At 45.8% G+C, this 20,071-nt stretch overlaps 1 protein-coding gene and 1 long non-coding RNA gene across 3 annotated transcripts in view; both read left to right on the top strand.

The window, feature by feature from the left end:
* On the top strand, positions 1-3,753 carry LOC148112982 (uncharacterized). The gene is made up of 3 exons (XR_015728485.1): positions 1-57; positions 1,270-1,355; positions 3,566-3,753. It is a non-coding gene; the product is annotated as an uncharacterized LOC148112982 (long non-coding RNA).
* A 12,210-nt stretch (positions 3,754-15,963) lies between these two features.
* MUC4 (mucin 4, cell surface associated) overlaps positions 15,964-20,071 on the top strand; it is a 33,217-nt gene continuing 29,109 nt past the window's right edge. For both annotated transcript variants that reach the window (XM_087872396.1, XM_087872395.1), the window contains exon 1: positions 15,964-16,123. In XM_087872396.1, the coding sequence (XP_087728522.1) occupies positions 16,060-16,123 (64 nt within the window). In that variant the 5' untranslated portion in view covers positions 15,964-16,059. The remainder of the gene's footprint in view (positions 16,124-20,071) is intronic.

The following is a 20,071-nucleotide window of genomic DNA, read 5'->3' as shown; positions in this document are numbered from 1 at the left end:
TTCTTTCTTCCACCACCACATCTCCCTCAGCTTCAACGCATCTCCCTAAAACTCCAGGTAAGCACCCCTTCTTTTCTGAACGCTTGAATTCTTCTGAATTCAAAAGAGATCCGAGGCTCCGAAAAACCCTCATTTTCAAAATTCCCCTTCAGCTGCTGGCTCAGTTCAGCTCCAGATTAGTTCCAGATTCAATCCTCTACCTGAGGTTGAATTCTCAGGCCAGGTGTGTGCAGAAAACGTCCACGCACTGATTCCTTCCAAACAATCGGTACAAAGGGATTGAAATAGGATGTAGAATTAAGGGGATGTCAGCGTCTCAGCCCTGACATAGAAAAGGGAGGATGAAGCCTGAACTTTTGCCTGCTAAATCCCTTTGAAGATTCGGTCTCCTCGGAGATGAAGAGGGGGGAAACATTCCTGTGAACGGATGAAAAAGGAATCAGGAGAGTGACTTGGAAGATAGCCAATGAGAAGCAGAGAATTGGGGATCGGAAAGGGAGGGATTGGGGGGCAAAGGTCAGTATTGACCGTGAAGAGTCAGGATCCGGTTGCTGTGCTCGAATAAAGAGAAAATTTCCTTAAAGATTGGCAGTTTGGAAGTTCATTTATTTTGAGATAGCATCGAAACCTGACAGGGGCGTTTCCGGCCTCCAGAGGGCCTCTGGAGCCTGGGGAGGCCATTTTTGCCGTCCCAGAGGCTCGAGAAAAGCCTCCGGAGCCTGGGGAGGACAAAAACATGCCCCCTCCCCACCGTGGTGCAGGAGACCAACTAGGCCACGCCCACCATGGCCACTCCCACCCAGCAACTGGGCAGAGAACCCCTTGCTAAAATTTTCGAAGCCCACCCCTCGGTACCACCTATAACGACCTTTCTCGCTGCAGTCATTTAATGAACACCTCGGTGGTGAGTTTCACCCCCATTTTACAGCTTTACTTTCCACCTTTGTTAAGCGACTCAGTTGCAGCTGTTAAACTAGTCACACGGTTGTTAAGTGAATCCGTCTTCCCTCGTGACTTTGCTGGTTAGAAGGTCGCAAAAGGGGATCACGTGACCCCCCCCCTCCGGGACGCTGCCCCCGTCGTAAATATGAACCGGTTGCCAAGTGGACAAATGTTGATCAGGTGGGGATATTACGACGGTCGTAAAGTGCAGAAAACAGTCGTATGTTGCCTTTTTTCAGTGAGGTTGTAAGTCTGGTCCCTAAACAAACGGTCATAAGTCAAGGGCTACCTTAATTTTTTTTTCTTTTTTGTGTTTGCTCCCTGCAGCCGGGACTCGCTTCATCCTGTCGGTGAGATTCAGCACTCAGTTAAACATCACGGATCCTTCCGTCACTCATGCGGTGCGAAAGTGGGTAAGGCTTCAGGACACAGCTGGAAAAAATGTCTGTAGAGATTCTCACTCAGGAGGCAACTCGACTTTCTGGTTTTTCTTTGAAGACGTTTCGCTTCTCATCCAAGGAGCTTCTTCAGTTCTGACCGGATGGTGGGGAATGGAAGGATTTATGCTCCTTGCAGACAGCTGGTCATTTGCATCCTTTGAGAGGGTCGTTGAAGCATTTTTCAGAGAAAAATTTCCAGAGAAAAAAAAAGAAAAAAATTGCAGACTACAGGAACTATTTGCACCACTCAGGTGACCCTGAGGACACAGGTAAACCTCCAGGTGGCCTCAACAAATCCCTAAAAGAATGCAAATGACCAGCTGTCTGCAAGGAGCATAAATCCTTCCCTTTTTCAGAGCTGAAGAAGCTTCTTGGAGGAGAAGTGAAACTTCTTCAAAGAAAAACCAGAAAGTCCAATAGCCTCCAGAAAGAAAGAAAGAAAGAGAGAGAGAGAAAGAAAGACAGACAAACAGAAAGACAGAAAGACAAAGAAAAAAGAAAAAAGAAAGGCAGAAAGAAAGAAAGAAAAAGAGAGAGAGCGAGAAAGACAGACAAACAGAAAGACAGAAAGACAAAGAAAAAAGAAAGACAGAAAAAAGAAGGAAAAGAGAGAGAGAGAGAAAGACAGACAAACAGTAAGACAGAAAGACAAAGAAAAAAGAAAAAAGAAAGAGAGAGAGAAAGACAGACAAACAAACAGGACAAAGAAAAAAGACAGACAGACAGAAAGAGAAAGAAAGAAAGAAAGAAAGAAAGAAAGAAAGAAAGAAAGAAAGAAAGAAAGAAAGAAAGAAAGAAAGAAAGAAGCACCTTTGGGACAAAACATCTGGAAGGGGCTAGGAGAGGACTAATGTCCCCCCCAAAAATAGAATTGCATTCCTGCAGGATTTCTGTCTGGGTTTTCCAAGCAAACCGTCCCTATAAGGTAGCCCTTGATTTAACAACAGTTCGCTTAGTAACTGTTTGAACTTACAACGGCACTGATAAAAGAGACTTATGACCATTTTTCACACTTATGACCATTGCAGCGTCCCCATGGTCACATGATCAAAATTCAGACCCTTGGCAACTGACTCATATTTATGACGGTGGCAGGTCCCGGGGTCATGTGATCCCCTTTTGCGACCTTCTGACAAGCCGAGTCGATGGGGAAGCCAGATTCGCTTAGTGACCATGTTACTAACTTATCCACTGCAGTGATTCACTTAACAACCGGGGTCAGAAAGGTCATAAAATGGGCCAAAACTCACTTAACAAATGTCTCGCTTAACAATAGAAATGTTGGGCTCAGTTGTGGTCGTACGTTGAGGACTGCCTGTAAAAGCAAGAACACCTCCAATGATGGAGCACCCACAATTTCCGGTGGCAAGATGTTCCATTGGTTAATTTTTCTCGCTGTCAAGAAATTCCTCCTTAGTTCCAGGTTGCTTCTCTCCTTGATTAGTTTCCATCCATTATTCCTTGTCTGGCCTTCAGGTGCTTTAGAGAATAGATACAGATACAGATTAACAGAATTGGAAGGGACCTTGTAGGTCATCTAGTCCAACCCCCACCCAAGCAGGAGACCCTACACCATTTTTGACAGATGGCAATCTCTTCTTGGAAGCCTCCAGTGATGAAGCTCTCACAACTTCTGAAGGCAACTTCTGTTCCATGGGTTGATTGTTCTTCCTTCCTTCCTTCCTTCCTTCCTTCCTTCCTTCCTTCCTTCCTTCCTTCCTTCCTTCCTTCCTTCCTTCCTTCCCTTATTCCACTCATACTCCTTTCCTCTTCTCTCTTCCTCCCCTCTCCTTTATTCATCTTTTCTTTCCTTCCTTCCTCCCTCCCTCCCTCCCCATAACTTCTGGTGGCAAGTTGTTCCACTGGTTAGTTGTTCTCACTGTTAGGATGTTTCTCCTTATTTCCAGGTTGAATCTGTCCTTGGTCAGTTTCCATCCATTCTTCCTTCTCTGGCCTTCAGGTGCTTTGGAGAATAGCTTGACCCCCTTCCTCCTCTCTGGGGCAGCCCCTCAAATATTGGAAGATGCTCTCCTGTCTCCCCTGGCCCTTCTTTTCATTAGACTAGCCAGGCCCAGTTCCTGCAACCGTTCTTTATACAGTTTAGGCATTTGAGCATCACGGAAACTTAGTTCAATCTCACATATGAATATTGTGTTGGTCTTCTCTTCTCTTCTTCCTTCCAGCTCGATCAGGAACTGCAGAAAAAATTTCCTGTTGGCAGCTTCAACCTGACCTTGATTGGCTAGCAAAGAAGTTGGAAAAGAAAAATGGTCAGAAAGCTATCAGTTGGTGCCTCTTCTGGATCAATGCACCATAATAATGTACATGTCAGGTTTCGAGGTCGTCTCAAATAAATTGCATTTCAAACAAAGTCTTTGATGAAAAACTCCCATTTATTAAGCACGACATTCACTCCGACTCCATCGTAGCCAACACTGACTTCCAGCCCCAAAACCCTCCCTTTCCGTTCCCCACTCCTCTGCACTCATTGGCCATCTTCCAAGTCACTCTACCCCTAATCTACTGCTCCAGCTCAAAGGAATTTCCCCCCTCCCATCCCATTTCCTAGGGGATATTATCTCCAGGGAAAATAAGTAGGTGAAAAGTCAAACGTCCCTTTCCAGACGCCTCCGCTTCTCCTTCTTATGTCAGCACTAGAGTAAATGCAGCTTGAAGTGCTGACAGTACATAATCGCGGATTTCAGCTTTTTTAAAAAAAAAATCTTATTTTTTCGTGTCGGCCGATTCCAAGAGTCCACGAATGCTCTGTTCAAATTTTGTGAAAACTCAAGTGTCAAATTCTCCCCTACGGTGCGAAACGCACAAAATCAACAGGTTGGCTGTGTTCACACAACCCCCACCAACTCTCCAGACTGTTTCTGCGTAACTTGCTAAGTGAGGTTAAGTTTCTCTCTTAATTCCTTTTATTGGCTGAGCAACTTGGACAGAAAATCCAGCCGGTCTGGTTAGATTACAGCTTAATACGTTGAATAAATAAATAGCCGAAAGTTGTAACCAGCTCAGGAATTTAGTGTGAATGCAACCTGTGTGCGTTTCCTGCCTTAAAACGGTTGGAAATAATGCCATTGTAGTTGTAGTTACACCCTTGTGTTGAGCTTAAGTAACTGACTAGCAACTATACAGCAGTGGCCAAATTGTGGACACCTTTTGGGAAAAGTATATTTTCTAAAACTAGCTAAGAATACCACTTTTTTTTGGGAGTAGTGCCATAAAATTATATATCCATGGAAAGATAATTTAATCAAGAATGTAATGCAATAACTTTTAGGAAGGATTTGCTATTAGAATAGAAGTTACAGGATAAAGAGGAAAAGTGAAACACGTAGAAAAAATGAGATATACAAAAATTATCACCGTAGAAAAAACGAGATATACAAAAATGATCCCCATGTCAATTTATACTTAGTTGGGGAACCTTTAGCATGAATTCCGGCCTTACAACGTCTTCCCATGGAGTGAACCAAGTCTTTTAGTTCCGCAGCTGTTCTAATGTGAAACCAAGATTGAATGATGGTTTCTATTAACTGGGTTTTATTGCTGGGTTGCTTCTGTCTAACCAGTTTCTTTAGTCAGCTCCATAGATTTTCGATTGGTCTTTAAGGTCTGGGCTATTCCCAGGCCATCCCAGCAGTGGAATAGGATTATCTTGAAACTCCCCCAAAAAAGGGGTGTTATTAGCCATCAAACCTCAAAAATACACTTTTCCCAAAAGGTTTCCATGATTTTGGCTACTATTTTTTTAGCTTTGATTGCAAAAAAAAAGTCAGGTAACAAGGCAAAACAAATTGTTTTTTTTTTACTCCAGCAACTAAATTCACCTGGTCTAATCCATTTTGGAAAGGGCGATGCAGATATTCCTTGACTTACAACCATTTATTTAGTGACTGTTTGAAGTTACGACTGCATTGAAAAAAGAGATTTATGCTTCTTTTTCACACTTATGACGGTTGCAGCATCCCCATGGACACATGATCAAAATTCGGACCCTTGGCAACTGATTCATATTTACGACCGTTGCAGTGTCCTGCTGCGGCAGAAAATCTTTCAGGTTCAACGGCCGAGTCGGGAGGAGGAGAGGGGGGTCAAGTGAGCAATTAGTCTGGAATTATTACGTAGACACAAGAAGAGAAGATCTGATACACACAAACACACCTGAATGCCTTTGTGCCTTATCTGGTCTTTCCAAGGCAAAACCTGCCAATCTGGGAAGATTCCTGTATTCCGGGTAGTCCTCGATTTACAACAGTTCATTTAGTGACCGTTTGAAGTTGCAACAGCACGGAAACAGTGATTTATGACCAGTTTTCAGATTTATGACCATGACAGCATCCCCAAGGTCTCGTGATCAAAATTCAGATAGCTCGGCAATTGGTTCATCTTTATGACGGTCGCCGTGTCCCTGGGGTCTCGTGATGATCCCTTTTTGTGACCTCTTGACCAGCAAAGCCAGATTTGCTTAACGACCGGATTACTAACTTAACAACTGCGGTGATTCACATTCGCCAATTGTGGCTGAAAAAGGTTGTAAAGTGGGGCAAAACTCACTTAACAACAGTCTCACTTAGCAGCAGAAATGTTGGGCTCAATTGTGGTCGTAAGTTGAGGACGACCTGGGTTTTTGTGCAGGAAAACTTTGCTGGCTGGGGAATTCTGGGAGTTGAAGTCCACCAGGCTGGAATTTCTGCAAATTGTTAAATAAGCAATCTTGACTCTGGTTTGGAAGACAAAAAAAGAGGAGAATTATAGAATGAATGGTGGGCTCGGCTGGCGTCCTACAGAATTGGTACCCGAGAATCCACAAACAAATTTGGAAATAACCACAAGCATAATTTGAAAGGGGGAAAAAAATCATGCATGACTGCTCGGTTCTTTGACATCTGGCCCGGGGGCTATTAAAGGACTTGCGTTCTCTTTTGCAACGATCATTTATTTCCCCCCCCCAACAAATGAAAATATTTCAACCCCTCGGGCGATTCGTGTCCAACTAAACGGATCATCGGTTTGGCCAACGCTGTGACGCGACGCAGAAGATTCAGATCATTAATTTGGAAAGCGTTTGGAGGGCTGGAAGGAAAAAAATTCCCCTCCTAAATCGAGTTATGTAACATGCTGGTCACCTATTAACTCTTCAATCAGTTTGGCCAAATCAGGAAGGGACCCTTGGAGAAAGGGTCACCTTGGAGAACGTAGAAGGATTCCTGGTTCCGCTTCTAGAGATTGACAACGATTCCTTGTCGCGAGATAGGCAGCCAATGGATAGAAATTAATAAAACAAAAATTCACCGAGAAATCGAGGCAAACGATTCTCAGCTGAAGCCTCTTTCTATCAAAAATTTGGTAAGGAGAAGAAAAATGGAATAGAATAGAATAGAATAGAATAGAATTCTTTATCTATTTAGTCTGTCATCTGCACCTCTATAACTGTCTGGTTTGGTCCTGCAACCCAACAAGACAGACAGAGACTTCAGAGGATATAGTTATGCGACCCCCGAGCAATAAAGAGCCTTGGTAGTACAGGGGTTTAAGGCACCCTGTTATTAAGCTTATTAAGACCAGCTGCCTGCAATTACTGCAGGGTTCGAATCTCGCCAAGGCTCAAGGTTGACTCAGCCTTCCGTCCTTTCTAAGGTAGGTGAAATGAGGACCCAGTTTGTGTGGGCAATAAGCTGACTTTGTATAAATATATACAAAAAGGATGAAGGCTATTGCTGAGCACATTGTAAGCCGCCCTGAGTCTTCGGAGAAGGGCGGCATATAAATCAAATTAAAAAAAAAAAAAAGAGGATAATCAGAAGTGCAGAAAAAACAACGGCTACCAACCTGCCTTCCATGGAGGACCTGGATACTGCATGAGCCAAAAAGAGGGCTGAGAAAATATCTACAGACCCCTCGCATCCTGGACATAAACTGTTTCAACTCCTACCCTCAAAACGACGCTATGGAGGAATGCACACCAGAACTAGACACAAGGACAGTTTTTTCCCGAACGCCATCACTCTGCTAAACAAAACAAAAAGCCTTGGTAGTACAGTGGTCTAAGGCACCCTGTTATTAAGACCAACTGCCTGCAATTACTGTAAGTTCGAATCTCACCAGGCTCAAGGTCGACTCAGCCTTCCATCCTTTCTAAGGTAGGTAAATTGAGGACCCAGTTTGTGGGGGCAATAAACTGACTTTGTATAAATATACAAAAAGGATGAAGGCTATTGCTTAGCGCATTGTAAGCCGCCCTGAGTCTCCGGAGAAGGGCGGCATATAAATCAAATTAAAAAAAAAAAATAATTCCCTCAACACTGTCAAACTATTCACTAAGTCTGCACTACTATTACTATTAATCTTCTCATCGTTCCCACCACCCATTTCCTCCCACTTAAGACTGTATGACTCTAATTTTGTTGCTTGTATCCTTACAACTTATATTGATATTGTTTCCTGATTGCTTATTTGTACCCTATGACTATCATTAAGTGTTGTACCTTATGATTCTTGATGGATGTATCTTTTCTTTTATGTATACTGAGAGCATATGCACCACAGACAAATTCCTTGTGTGGCCAATAAAAAAAAAACAATTCTATTTTCTTGCAGACATTTCATGACCCAACTAGGGAATATCATCAGTGCTAAAAGGTAGAGGGGTTTGTGGAGAGGAGGAGGGGGAGGAGGAAGTGGAGGAGGAGAAGAAGAGGAAGAAGAGGGGGAGGAGGGGGAGGAGAACTGTGGGCTCCTTGGTGCTCTCTGAGCTTGGTTGTTTTCTTGCAGACATTCCATGGCCCAACTAGGTAACATCATCAGTTCTAGAAGGGAGAGGAGTTTGCACTGATAATGTTAACTAGTTTCTTCTTCTTCTTTTTCTTTCTTTCTTTATTGGATTTGTATACCGCCCTACTCCCGAAGGACTCAGGGCGGTGAACAGCCACAGAATAAAACACATAAATACAAAAATTTAAAATAGAATAAAAACGAATTAAATAATTTGGCTGAGACAAATTTAAAATACCCCATAATTTAAAAACAAATTTACATTTACATTTAACAGGGGAAAAGATTTAGGCCAGGCCAGCTTGATGAAATAAGAAAATCTTGAGCGCGTGACGGAAGGTGCGCAGATCCGGGATCCTCCGGATCTCCGAGGGGAGCTCGTTCCAGATCGTAGATGCCCCCACAGAGAAGGCTCTCCCCCTGGGGGCCGCCAGTCGACATTGTTTGGCCGATGGCACCCGGAGGAGCCCCTCTCTATGGGAGCGTACTGGCCGGTGGGAGGCTATTGGTGGTAGCAGGCGGTCCCGTAGGTTTGGTGAGGAAACAACTGCCAGAAATCCCACCAAGCCGTTACGCACAGTCACTCATGCCCTCGTCACCTCTCGTCTGGACTATTGTAACGCTCTCTACATGGGGCTCCCCTTGAGGTGCACCCGGAGGCTCCAACTGGCGCAGAGTGCGGCTGCGCGGGTGGTTATGGGAGCAACATGGAGCTCCCATGTAACACCTCTCCTGCGCGAGCTGCACTGGCTCCCGGTGGTCTTCCGGGTGCGCTTCAAGGTTTTGGTTACCACCTTTAAAGCGCTCCATGGCTTAGGACCTGGTTACTTACGGGACCGCCTACTACCATCAACAGCCTCCCACCGGCCAGTACGCTCCCACAGAGAGGGGCTCCTCCAGGTGCCGTCGGCCAAACAATGTCGCCTGTCGGCCCCTAGGGGGAGAGCCTTCTCTGTGGGGGCACCGACGATCTGGAATGAGCTCCCCCCAGAGATACGGAGGATTCCGGATCTGCGCACCTTCCGCCGCGAGTTGAAGACGCTTTTATTTCATCAAGCTGGCCTCGCCTAAATCTTCTCCCTTTTAAGTGTAAATTTTAAATTTTTACTGTATTTTAAAATATGGGTATTTTAAATTATGGGTATCAATTCAGCCAAATTTATTTAATTCATTTTATTCGATTTTAAATTTTGTATATCTATGTGTTTTATTTCATGGCTGTTCACCGCCCTGAGTCCTTCGGGAGTAGGGCGGTATAGAAATTCAATAAAATAAAAAAAAATAAAAATAAAGCACCAAGAGAGCACCAAGGACCCCACAATAGAGCGAATCGTGAAACAGCACAACATGCACGGAAACAAAAACTTAAAAAACAAGCCAATTATTTAATAAGTCAAATATTTAGATCATTCAGCATGTAAGAACTTCTGATTTGTCCCTACGAGGGAGATGGCCTTCCTTGAAGATTCATCTCCAATAAAATAACTTTGATTTTGTATATTCTTTGTTCCCCTACTTTCTGCCCCCATCACTAACAGTTCATGTCTCATCCAGCAACATCCGTTTTTCACACAATATGTTTATAAGTCCTCCTTCTTGCGTTCATGTAATTTATTGAATGATAAACCAGCCAAGAGGTTGGGACTACCTAGTGCAGTGATGGCTAACCTTTTTGCCATCGCGTGCCAGGAAGGAGGAGAGCAGGGGAGGTTCGTGCACGCACATGCCCACACCCATAATTTTATGCACCCTGCCCTGCGCATGCGCCCCCAATCTCCCCTCCCCCCTTGCTCCTGGCCCGTTTTTCTTTGTCACCTGGCTCCAGATCCTCTCTATGCATCTGGGGAGGACGAAAATAGCCTTCCCCATCTACCCCCAGGCCCTCCGGAGGCAGAAGACAGCATGTTTCCCTACTTCTGGTAGTCCCAACAGGCCTGAAAATCAGGTGGCCAGCACGCACATGCGTGCCAGAGCTGAGCTGGCGTGCCCACTGATATGGCTATGCGTGCCACCTGTGGCACGCGTGCCACAGGTTCGCCATCACGGACCTAGTGCATACATTCATTTGGGTGCACAAATGCACCCATGATACCAACGTTGGCCCTAATCGAGTTTGGCGTGTTGTGTGAATGCATTTTGTTCAACCTTTAATTGGCCTCATTGATCACACAGAGGGGTGGCATTCAGCCGGTTCGGATCGGTTCGGGCAATCCGGTGTTAATTTTAATCTGGTTCGCCGAACCAGTAGTTGCAGTGGTGGGTTTCACAATTTTTTACTATGGGTTCTGGGGATGTGGCTTGGTGGGTGTGGCATGCCTTGGTGGGCGTGGCAGGGGAAGGATACTGTAAAATCTCCCTTCCCTCCCGACTCCAGGGGAAGGATACTGTAAAATCTCCATTCCCTCCCCCTCCAAGGAAAGGATACTGTAAAATCTCCATTCCCACCCCACTCCAGGAGAAGGATACTATAAAATCTCCATTCCCACCCTACTCCAGGGAAAGGATACTGTAAAATCTCCATTCCCACCCCACTCTAGGGGTAGGATACTGTAAAATCTCCATTCTCTCCCTACTCCAGGGAAAGGATACTGTAAAATCTCCATTCCCATCCCACTCCAGGGGAAGGATACTGTAAAATCCCCATTCCCACCCCCCTCCAGGGGAAGGATACTGTAAAATCTCCATTCCGTCCCTACTCCACAGAAAGGATACTGCAAAATCCCCATTTCCTCCCAATCAGCTGGGAATTGGGAAGCAGAGAATAGATGGGGACCGGGCCAGTCAGAATTTTTACTACCAGTTCTCTGAACTACTCAAAATTTCCGCTACCAGTTCTCCAGGTCAGAACCTGCTGAAACCCACCTCTGACTGGCTGACCCCGCCCACCCCACCCCTCCCCTCCCAGGAGTCTCTATGCGGCCCATTTTGGATGCCAGGTAAGTGCAGGGCACGCATGGAGGCTCTGGAAGGGCGAAAAACAGGCCTACCGGAAGTCCAGAAACAGGCCTCTTTCTGGCCTCCAGAGGGCCTCTGAAGCCCAGGGAAAGCCATTTTCACCCTCTTGGAGGCTCCAGGAAAGCCTCCAGAGCCTGGGGAGGACAAAAAACGGGCCTACTGGAAGTACTGATAGTTCAGAAACTGGCCCATTTCCGGCCTCCGGAGGGCTTCCGGTGCCCGTGGGAGACCGTTTTCGCCCTCCTGGAGGCTCGAAGAAAGCCTCCGGAGACTGGGGAGGGTGAAAATGTCCCCCACTCCATGATGCAGGAGGCCAAGTAGGCCACACCCCCATGGCCACGCCCACTCAGCAACTGGGCAGTGAACCGGTTGTTGAAATATTTCAATCCCAACCCTGATCACACTGTATGAGCATATGGGATGCTTGCCACACTCAAATTGAGCCCCAAAATTTCTGTTCTTAAGCGAGACAGTTGCTCAGAGAGCTTTGCCCCGTTTTACGACCTGTCTTGCCTCGTTAAGTGAATCATTGCAATCGTTAAGTTAGTTCTCCAATTTCTAACAAGCGGCGCATGGGTTTCTCCAGAGGGACACGAGTGCTTCAGATTGTGCATTCCTACATATCTACCTTTACAGTACAGGTTAAGTCCTCGATTTACGATCAAAAATGAGCCCAAAATTTCTGCCATTAAGCGAGACATTTATTGCGCCAGTTTTGCGACCTTCTACGACATTTCTGGCCAGCGTTGTTAAGTGAGTCACCGCAGTTGTTAAGCAACACGGTTGTTAAGTGAATCTGCCTTCCTCCTTGACTTTGCTTATCAGAAGGTCACAAAAAGGGGATTTATTTTAATTTAATTTAATCAATTAAATTTATATGCCGCCCCTCTCCGAAGACTCAGGGCGGCTCACAATATATTTTTAAAAATCATTATAAAAAAACATTGGATCACGTGACACTGCAACCGTCATAAGTATGAGTCGGTTGCCCAGCGTCTGAATTTTTGATCATGCGACTAAGGAGATGCTGCGACGGTCGTAAGTGTGAAAAACGGTCCTAACTCATTTTTTTTCAGGGTCGTCGTTACTTCAAACGGCCACTAAATGAATATTGTAAGTAGTCAAGGACTACATGTCCTAGCCATGAATTTAAAGGGACACTTTCCCCCCCACAATCCGCTCGTCATTCAGACTTCTAACCAGGTTCCCGCGCTCCGCCACCAAAACCAATTCTGGAAAATTCCATGCTCCCAATAAACAAACTCATAACTTATGAGTTCCGATGAAGAACAACTCTGGAATTCACGCAGGGGGTGGTGAGAAGACCCCGTAATCACCTTCCATGTTTTAAAAGAACTTGTGAGATCCTTCTGATATCGGCGGGACGCGATGATGTGTATCGCCACATCCCGTTCTCGAGGTGCAGAGGTTATCATCCATGCTCCCTTTCATTGGCTGTTGACATAATGCCCTTCTTTTGACTCATCGGGCCAAAAATGAGTGGCAGGTGATCCAGAGAGCCCTTAGCGATTCATGGTCTGTGTGACCTCATCAGCGGATTTAATGGACTGGAGCAGAATTAGCATTTTTATGTCCCTGAGGGACCCTAACTGGAGACCCAGATTGCTCTGCACCTCCCAAGGATGTTTGAGTGGGTGGCTCACCTAAGCAGACCAGGTGACTTCCTCGAAAACTACTACACCTTGAGAAGGCTCCGGGAACAGGCAGCCCTCAACTTATGATGGGGGAATCAGAATTTCCACTGCTAGAATTTCCACGTGTAGATTTTTAAACCTGAATTGTTTTTAATTAGGTATCATATCAGAAAAAATGGACCAGAAATGTATTATTTAATATTACATGTCTTAACAGCAGCAAGGATTAGAATAGAATAGAAGGGAAGGGAAGGGAAGAGGAAGAGAAGAGAAGAGAAGAGAAGAGAAGAGAAGAGAAGAGAAGAGAAGAGAAGAGAAGAGAAGAATAGAAGAGAAGAATAGAATAGAATAGAATAGAATAGAATAGAATAGAATAGAATAGAATAGAATAGAATAGAATAGAATAAGAGGAGAGGAGAGGAGAGGAGAGGAAAGGAGAGGAGAGGAGAGGAGAAGAGAAGAGAAGAGAAGAGAAGAGAAGAGAAGAGAAGAGAATAAAAGAGAAGAGAAGAGAAGAGAAGAGAATAACCGAGTTGGAAGGGACCCTGGAGGTCTTCTAGTCCAACCCCCTGCTTAGGCAGGAAACCCTACACCACTTCAGACAAATGGTTATCCAACATCTTCTTAAAAACTTCCAGTGTTGGAGCATTCACAACTTCTGGAGGCAAGTTGTTCCACAGATTAATTGTTCTAACTGTCAGTGTGGAGTGTTGGCTATTCCTGCCAGCTTGGTGTCATCTACAAATTTGATGAGTTCCCCATCTATCCCCTCATCCAAGTCATCGATGAAGACGTTGAAGAGCACTGGGCCTAAAACAGAGCCCTGGGGTTCCCCACTTCTTACTATTCATCCATGGAGATGCAGTTCCATGGAGCACTTACACGTTGAGTGCGGTTGATCAGCCAGTTACGAATCCATCTGGTGGTGATGCCGTCTAACCCACATTTTTCTATCTTATCAAGTAGTAGGCTATGGTCTACTTTGTCAAATGCCTTATTGACGTCCAAGTAAATTATATCGACAGCCTTCCTCTGGTCCACTAATTTTGTCACTTTGTCAAAGAATGCGATAAGATTAGTCTGGCATGATCAGATTTTGACAAACCCATGTTGCCTTTTGGTTATTACTTTGTTTGCTTCTAGGTGTTACCCTGTTTCCCCCAAAATAAGACATTATCCCCTGATAATAAGCCCAACTGGGCTTTAGAGCGCATGGCAATAAGGCCAAGCGCTTATTTTAGGGTTCAAAAAATATAAGAGAGGGTCTTATTTTCGGGGAAACACGGTAGCTGAGTATTTTCGCACAATACTGGAAAAATGAAGATATACCGCGAGATGAAGAGATAACTGAGAAGATACTAGATTGCGCAGAAATGGATAGATTGGCACTGAAAATTAAGCAGAAAGAGGATGTAGAATATTATTAAACATGGAATTTATTTTACCAATGGTTGGAAAAAAAGGGGTGGAAATTAAGAATGTAATCGGTATTGTTAAGCGAATTAAATACCCAGACAACACAATGTTTATAAAGCACTAAGAAATGTATTTAATAGAAAATCAATTTAAAAAAAAAAGAATTTCCACTGCTAAGCAAGATGGAGGTTAAGTGGCCGATGAGTTAGGCAAATCCTGACAGTCGTTAAGTGGATCACAAGGTTGTTAAGTGAATCCGGGTTCCCCCATTGGCATGACCAGTCAGAAGTCAGTCCAGCAGACGGCCATTGGCGATCATGTGATCTGGGATCCTGCAACCCATTGTATGCCAGTTGTAAATCTAGCTTCTCTGCTGACACTGCTGGTCAGGGGACCATGTGACCCCACTTGCAATTTCTGCTACCAGTTTGCCTGAACTGGTACGAACCGGCTGAATACCACCTCTGATCACATGACCCCGAGGACACTGCAACCAGCATAAATATGAATCAGTGGTCCAGCATCCGAATGTACAGCACATGACCACGGAGATGCTACAATGGTCATAAGCGTGAAAAATGGTCATCAGTCACTTTTTTCAGTGCCGTTGTAACTTTGAGCGGTCACTAAATGAACTTTTGTAAGTCGAGGACTACCGGTTTATAATTTTATTGTAGACTGTGTAATAGTAGTGTGGGATGATCTAATACAGTGGTCACCAACTGGTGGTCCGTGGACCACTGATGGTCTGCAAGAAAATTTTGGTGGTCCGCAGAAAAATCATTTGCATTTTTTTATATTGCAGTAAATCAGGGGTCCTCAAACTACGGCCCCTGGGACGGATACGTGCAATGAAGGTTTGTGTTGCTGCAGAGAGTCTCCCCCTTTGGGGTCTTTTTGCATGGGTCGGAGGGGGACATAAACTCTGACTTGGGGTCTGTGGGGCTTTGGGCGAAGGGTAGAGGGAAGCTCCGCTGGTGGCGAAGAGCCAGAGGGCCTCTTTCCAGTGGGACTGGAAAGTCCAGGGAGGAAGCCAGGTTCACTTAACAACCGTGTCACTAACTGAACAACTGCAACGATTCGCGTTAACAACGGTGGCCAGAAAAGTCGTAACTGGGGCAAAACTCCCTTAACAAAATAAATTCTGGACTCAAGTTGTGGTCGTATGTAGAATAGAATAAACAGAGTTGGAAGGGACCTTGGAGGTCTTCTAGTCCAACCCGCTGCCCAGGCAGGAAACCCCTCACCACTTCAGACAAATGGTTATCCAACATCTTCTTTAAAACTTCCAGTGTTGGAGCATTCACAACTTCTGGAGGCAAGTTGTTCCACGGATTATTTGTTCTCACTGTCAGGAAATTTCTCCTTAGTTCTAAGTTGCTTCTCTCCTTGATGAGTTTCCACCCGTTGCTTCTTCTCCTACCTTCAGGTGCTTTGGAGAATAGCTTGACTCCCTCTTCTTTGGGGCAGCCCCTGAGATACTGGAACCCTGCTATCATGTCTCATGTTCCTGCAACCGTTCTTCGTATGTTTTAGCCTCCAGTCCCCTAATGTTGAGGACTCCCTGTATAGGATTTCCTGCTTGAGCAAAGGGTTGGATCAGAAGACCTCCAAGATCCCTTCCAACTCTTCAGTTCTTCCATTATTCGGTTAGATGGAAAGCACCTTTGTTTAACCTTAGTTCTTCCCAGCCCTCCGGCTGTAACCAGAGAAGTGGAGTAAGGGGGAAGGGGGGGGCGTGGCTACGGGCACAGCCCCCTTCCCACCTCTTATAAGGAGACACAGGACCCATAAGACATTCTACTTGGTCCTCTTGAAGGACCTCAGTCATCCTGTGGTCTTCTCCAGCAAAGTCAACCGCCTGGTCCATGGGAAGCCCGAAGGAGCTGCTGCGGGGAGCCCTGGTCGGATTCTCAGCATGGCTTCTGTGCGGTGAGTTGGCTCCTGCCAGGTGGGCATATTCAGCCCCCGGGGGGGGGGTGTTTAATTAAAGATGCAATTGATGGAGAAGGAAGGACTGGAGGACGGGCAGGAGATTAACAGTAACAGAGTTGGAAGGGACCTTCGAGGTCATCTAGTCCAATCCCCTGCTCAAGCAGGAGACCCCCGACAATTCCAGACGGATGGCTGTCCAGTCTCTTCTTAAAAACCTCCAGTGATGGATGACCCACGATTTCTGGTGGCAGGCTGTTCCACGGGTTAATTGTCGTCACTGTCAGGAAATTTCTCCTTAGTTCTAGGTTGCTTCTCTCCTTGATGAGTTTCCACCCGTTGCTTCTTGTTCTATCCTCAGGTGCTTTGAGGAATAGTTTGACTCCCTCTTCTTTGGGGCAACCCCTGAGATATTGAAAAACTGGTATCATGTCATCCCTAATTCTTCTTTCCTGTAACCTTCTTTCCAGTAACCTTCCCCTGGAATGGGAAGGGAATGGGGATTTTGCAGTAACCTTCCCCTGGAGTGCAGTGGGAATGGAGATTTTGCAGTATCCTTCCCCTGGAGTGGAGTGGGAATGGGGATTTTGCAGTATCCTTCCCCTGGAGTGGAGAGGGAATGGGGATTTTGCAGTAACCTTCCCCTGGAGTGGAGTGGGAATGGGGATTTTGCAGTATCCTTCCCGTGGAGTGGAGTGGGAATGGGGATTTTGCAGTATCCTTCCCCTGGAATGGGGAGGGAATGGGGATTTTGCAGTAACCTTCCCCTGGAGTGGGGAGGGAATGGGGATTTTACAGTATCCTTCCCCTGGAGTGGAGTGGGAATGGAGATTTTGCAGTATCCTTCCCCTGGAATGGGGAGGGAATGGGGATTTTGCAGTAACCTTCCCCTGGAGTGGAGAGGGAATGGAGATTTTATAGTATCCTTCCCCTGGAATGGGAGGGAATGGAGATTTTGCAGTAACCTTCCCCTGGAGTGGAGTGGGAATGGAGATTTTGCAGTATCCTTCCCCTGGAATGGGGAGGGAATGGAGATTTTACAGTATCCTTCCCCTGGAGTGGAGTGGGAATGGAGATTTTATAGTATCCTTCCCCTGGAATGGGGAGGAAATGGAGATTTTGCAGTAACCTTCCCCTGGAGTGGGGAAGGAATGGAGATTTTGCAGTAACCTTCCCCTGGAATGGGGAGGGAATGGAGATTTTGCAGTAACCTTTCCCTGGAGTGGAGTGGGAATGGAGATTTTATAGTATCCTTCCCCTGGAATGGGGAGGAAATGGAGATTTTGCAGTAACCTTCCTCTGGAGTGGGGAGAGGGAATGGGGATTAGCCCATTCTAATCTGACTAGCCAGATCCAATTCCGGCAACCGTTCTTCGTATGTTTTAGCCTCCAGGCCTTTAATCCTCTTAGTTGCTCTTCTCCGAACTTTTTCCAACGTCTCAGCGTCTTTTTTTTTTAATGGGGTGTCCAAAACTGGATCCAGAGTATTCCAGGGGTGGCCTTACTAAGGCTTTGTAAAGCGGTACTAATCCTTCACGTGATTTTAATTCTATGCCTCTGTCTATGCATCCGAGGGTTGTTATTAGCTTTTTTTGGCTGCTGCCGCACACGGCTGGCTCAGGTTTAAGGGGTCGTCCACTGGGACTCCAAGGTCCCTCTCCCAGTTGTTGTTTAGGTTTTCTAGTCCGAGTCCAATGGTGGGTTTCAAAAAATTTTACTACCGGTTCTGTGGGTGTCTCTTGGTGGATGTGGCGTGGCTTGGTGGGCATGGCAGGGGAAGGATACTGTAAAATCTCCATTCCCCCCTACTCCAGGGGAAGGATACTGTAAAATCCCCATTCCCTGCCCACTCCAGGGGAAGGATACTGCAAAATCCCCATTCCCACTCCACTTCAGGGGAAGGATCCTGCAAAATCCCCATTCCCTCCCCACTCCAGGGGAAGGATACTGTAAAATCCCCATTCCCTGCCCACTCCAGGGGAAGGTTACTGCAAAATCTCCATTCCCTCCCCATTCCAGGGGAAGGATACTGCAAAATCTCCATTCCCACTCCACTCCAGGGGAAGGATACTATAAAATCTCCATTCCCTCCCCATTCCAGGGGAAGGATACTGTAAAATCTCCATTCCCTGCCCACTCCAGGGGAAGGATACTGTAAAATCCCCATTCCCTCCCCACTCCAGGGGAAGGATACTGCAAAATCCCCATTCCCACTCCACTTCAGGGGAAGGATCCTGCAAAATCCCCATTCCCTCCCCACTCCAGGGGAAGGATACTGTAAAATCCCCATTCCCTGCCCACTCCAGGGGAAGGATACTGTAAAATCTCAATTCCCTCCCCACTCCAGGGGAAGGATACTGCAAAATCCCCATTCCCTCCCCACTCCAGGGGAAGGATATTGCAAAATCTCCATTCCCACTGCACTCCAGGGGAAGGTTACTGCAAAATCCCCATTCCCTCCCCACTCCAGGGGAAGGATACTGTAAAATCTCTATTCCCTCCCCACTCCAGGGGAAGGATACTGTAAAATCTCCATTCCCTGCCCACTCCAGGGGAAGGATACTGTAAAATCTCAATTCCCTCCCCACTCCAGGGGAAGGATACTGCAAAATCCCCATTCCCACTCCACTTCAGGGGAAGGATCCTGCAAAATCCCCATTCCCTCCCCACTCCAGGGGAAGGATACTGTAAAATCTCCATTCCCTGCCCACTCCAGGGGAAGGATACTGTAAAATCTCAATTCCCTCCCCACTCCAGGGGAAGGATACTGCAAAATCCCCATTCCCACTCCACTCCAGGGGAAGGATACTGTAAAATCTCCATTTCCTCCCCATTCCAGAGGAAGGTTACTGCAAAATCCCCATTCCCTCCCCGCTCCAGGGGAAGGATACTGCAAAATCACCATTCCCACTCCACTCCAGGGGAAGGATACTGTAAAATCTCCATTCCCACCCCACTCCAGGGGAAGGTTACTGCAAAATCCTCATTTCCTCCCAAACAGCTGGGACTCAGGAGGCAGAGAATAGATGGGGGCAGGGTCAGTCAGAATTTTTACTACCGGTTCTCCGAACTACTCAAAATTTCTGCTACCAGTTCTCGAGAACTGCTCAGAACCTGCTGAAACCCACCTCTGAGTCCGACCCCCTGATCAAGCAGGTCAAATGGTTCTCCAATCTCTTCTTGAAAATCTCCAGTGATGGAGCGCTCACAACTTCTGGTGGCAAGATGTTCCACTGATTAATTGTCCTTGCTATCAGGAAATTTCTCCAAGGTTGCTTCTAATAACCACAAAATATATTCTGGAGTGGTTACAGACAAGTTTTAACACTAGAGTAATTCATTAGGAAAACGCTGAGTTGTGTGTGTGTTGGGGTACTTGACAATTACAAACAGTTTTGGTAAAAGATGCAGAAAAAAATACATTTTCCTGCAACTGGCTTAAGAGCTCAGTTCACACAACATGATTAAAAACCAGGTTCGGTGAAAACTCAGTGGCTTTGCTTGTACTGTGTGCTAAATTTGGTTACTAGTAATCTTGGTTAATCTTGTTTGTAGTTTAAGGTGTTCTCCAAACCTTTATACACAAATGTTAGGATTAATTGTACGGCTTCTCAACTTACAACAGTTCCTTTAGTGACTGCTCGAAGTTACAACAGGGTTGAAAAAAGTGATTTATGACTGTTTTTCACACTTATGACCGTTGCAGCATCCCCATATCATGTGATCAAAATTCAGATGCTTGGCAACTGGCATGTACTTATGACAGTTGCAGAGTCTCGGAAGCAGGGGGTTGGACTGGATGACCTCTAAGGTCCCTTCCAACTCAGTTATTATTATTATTATTATTATCTTCTGAAAAGCAAAGTCAAGGAGGAAGCCAGATTCACTTAACAACCATGTTGCTTAACAACTGCGGTGACTCACTTAACAACTGTGGCCAAGAAAGTC

This window comes from Pantherophis guttatus, chromosome 6, assembly GCF_059756535.1.
Source record: "Pantherophis guttatus breed Tessera chromosome 6, ASM5975653v1, whole genome shotgun sequence".
NCBI classification, from domain to species: domain Eukaryota; kingdom Metazoa; phylum Chordata; class Lepidosauria; order Squamata; family Colubridae; genus Pantherophis; species Pantherophis guttatus.
The sequence above is the reverse complement of the archived record's forward strand: the minus strand, read 5'-3'. Positions and strand labels throughout refer to the sequence as shown.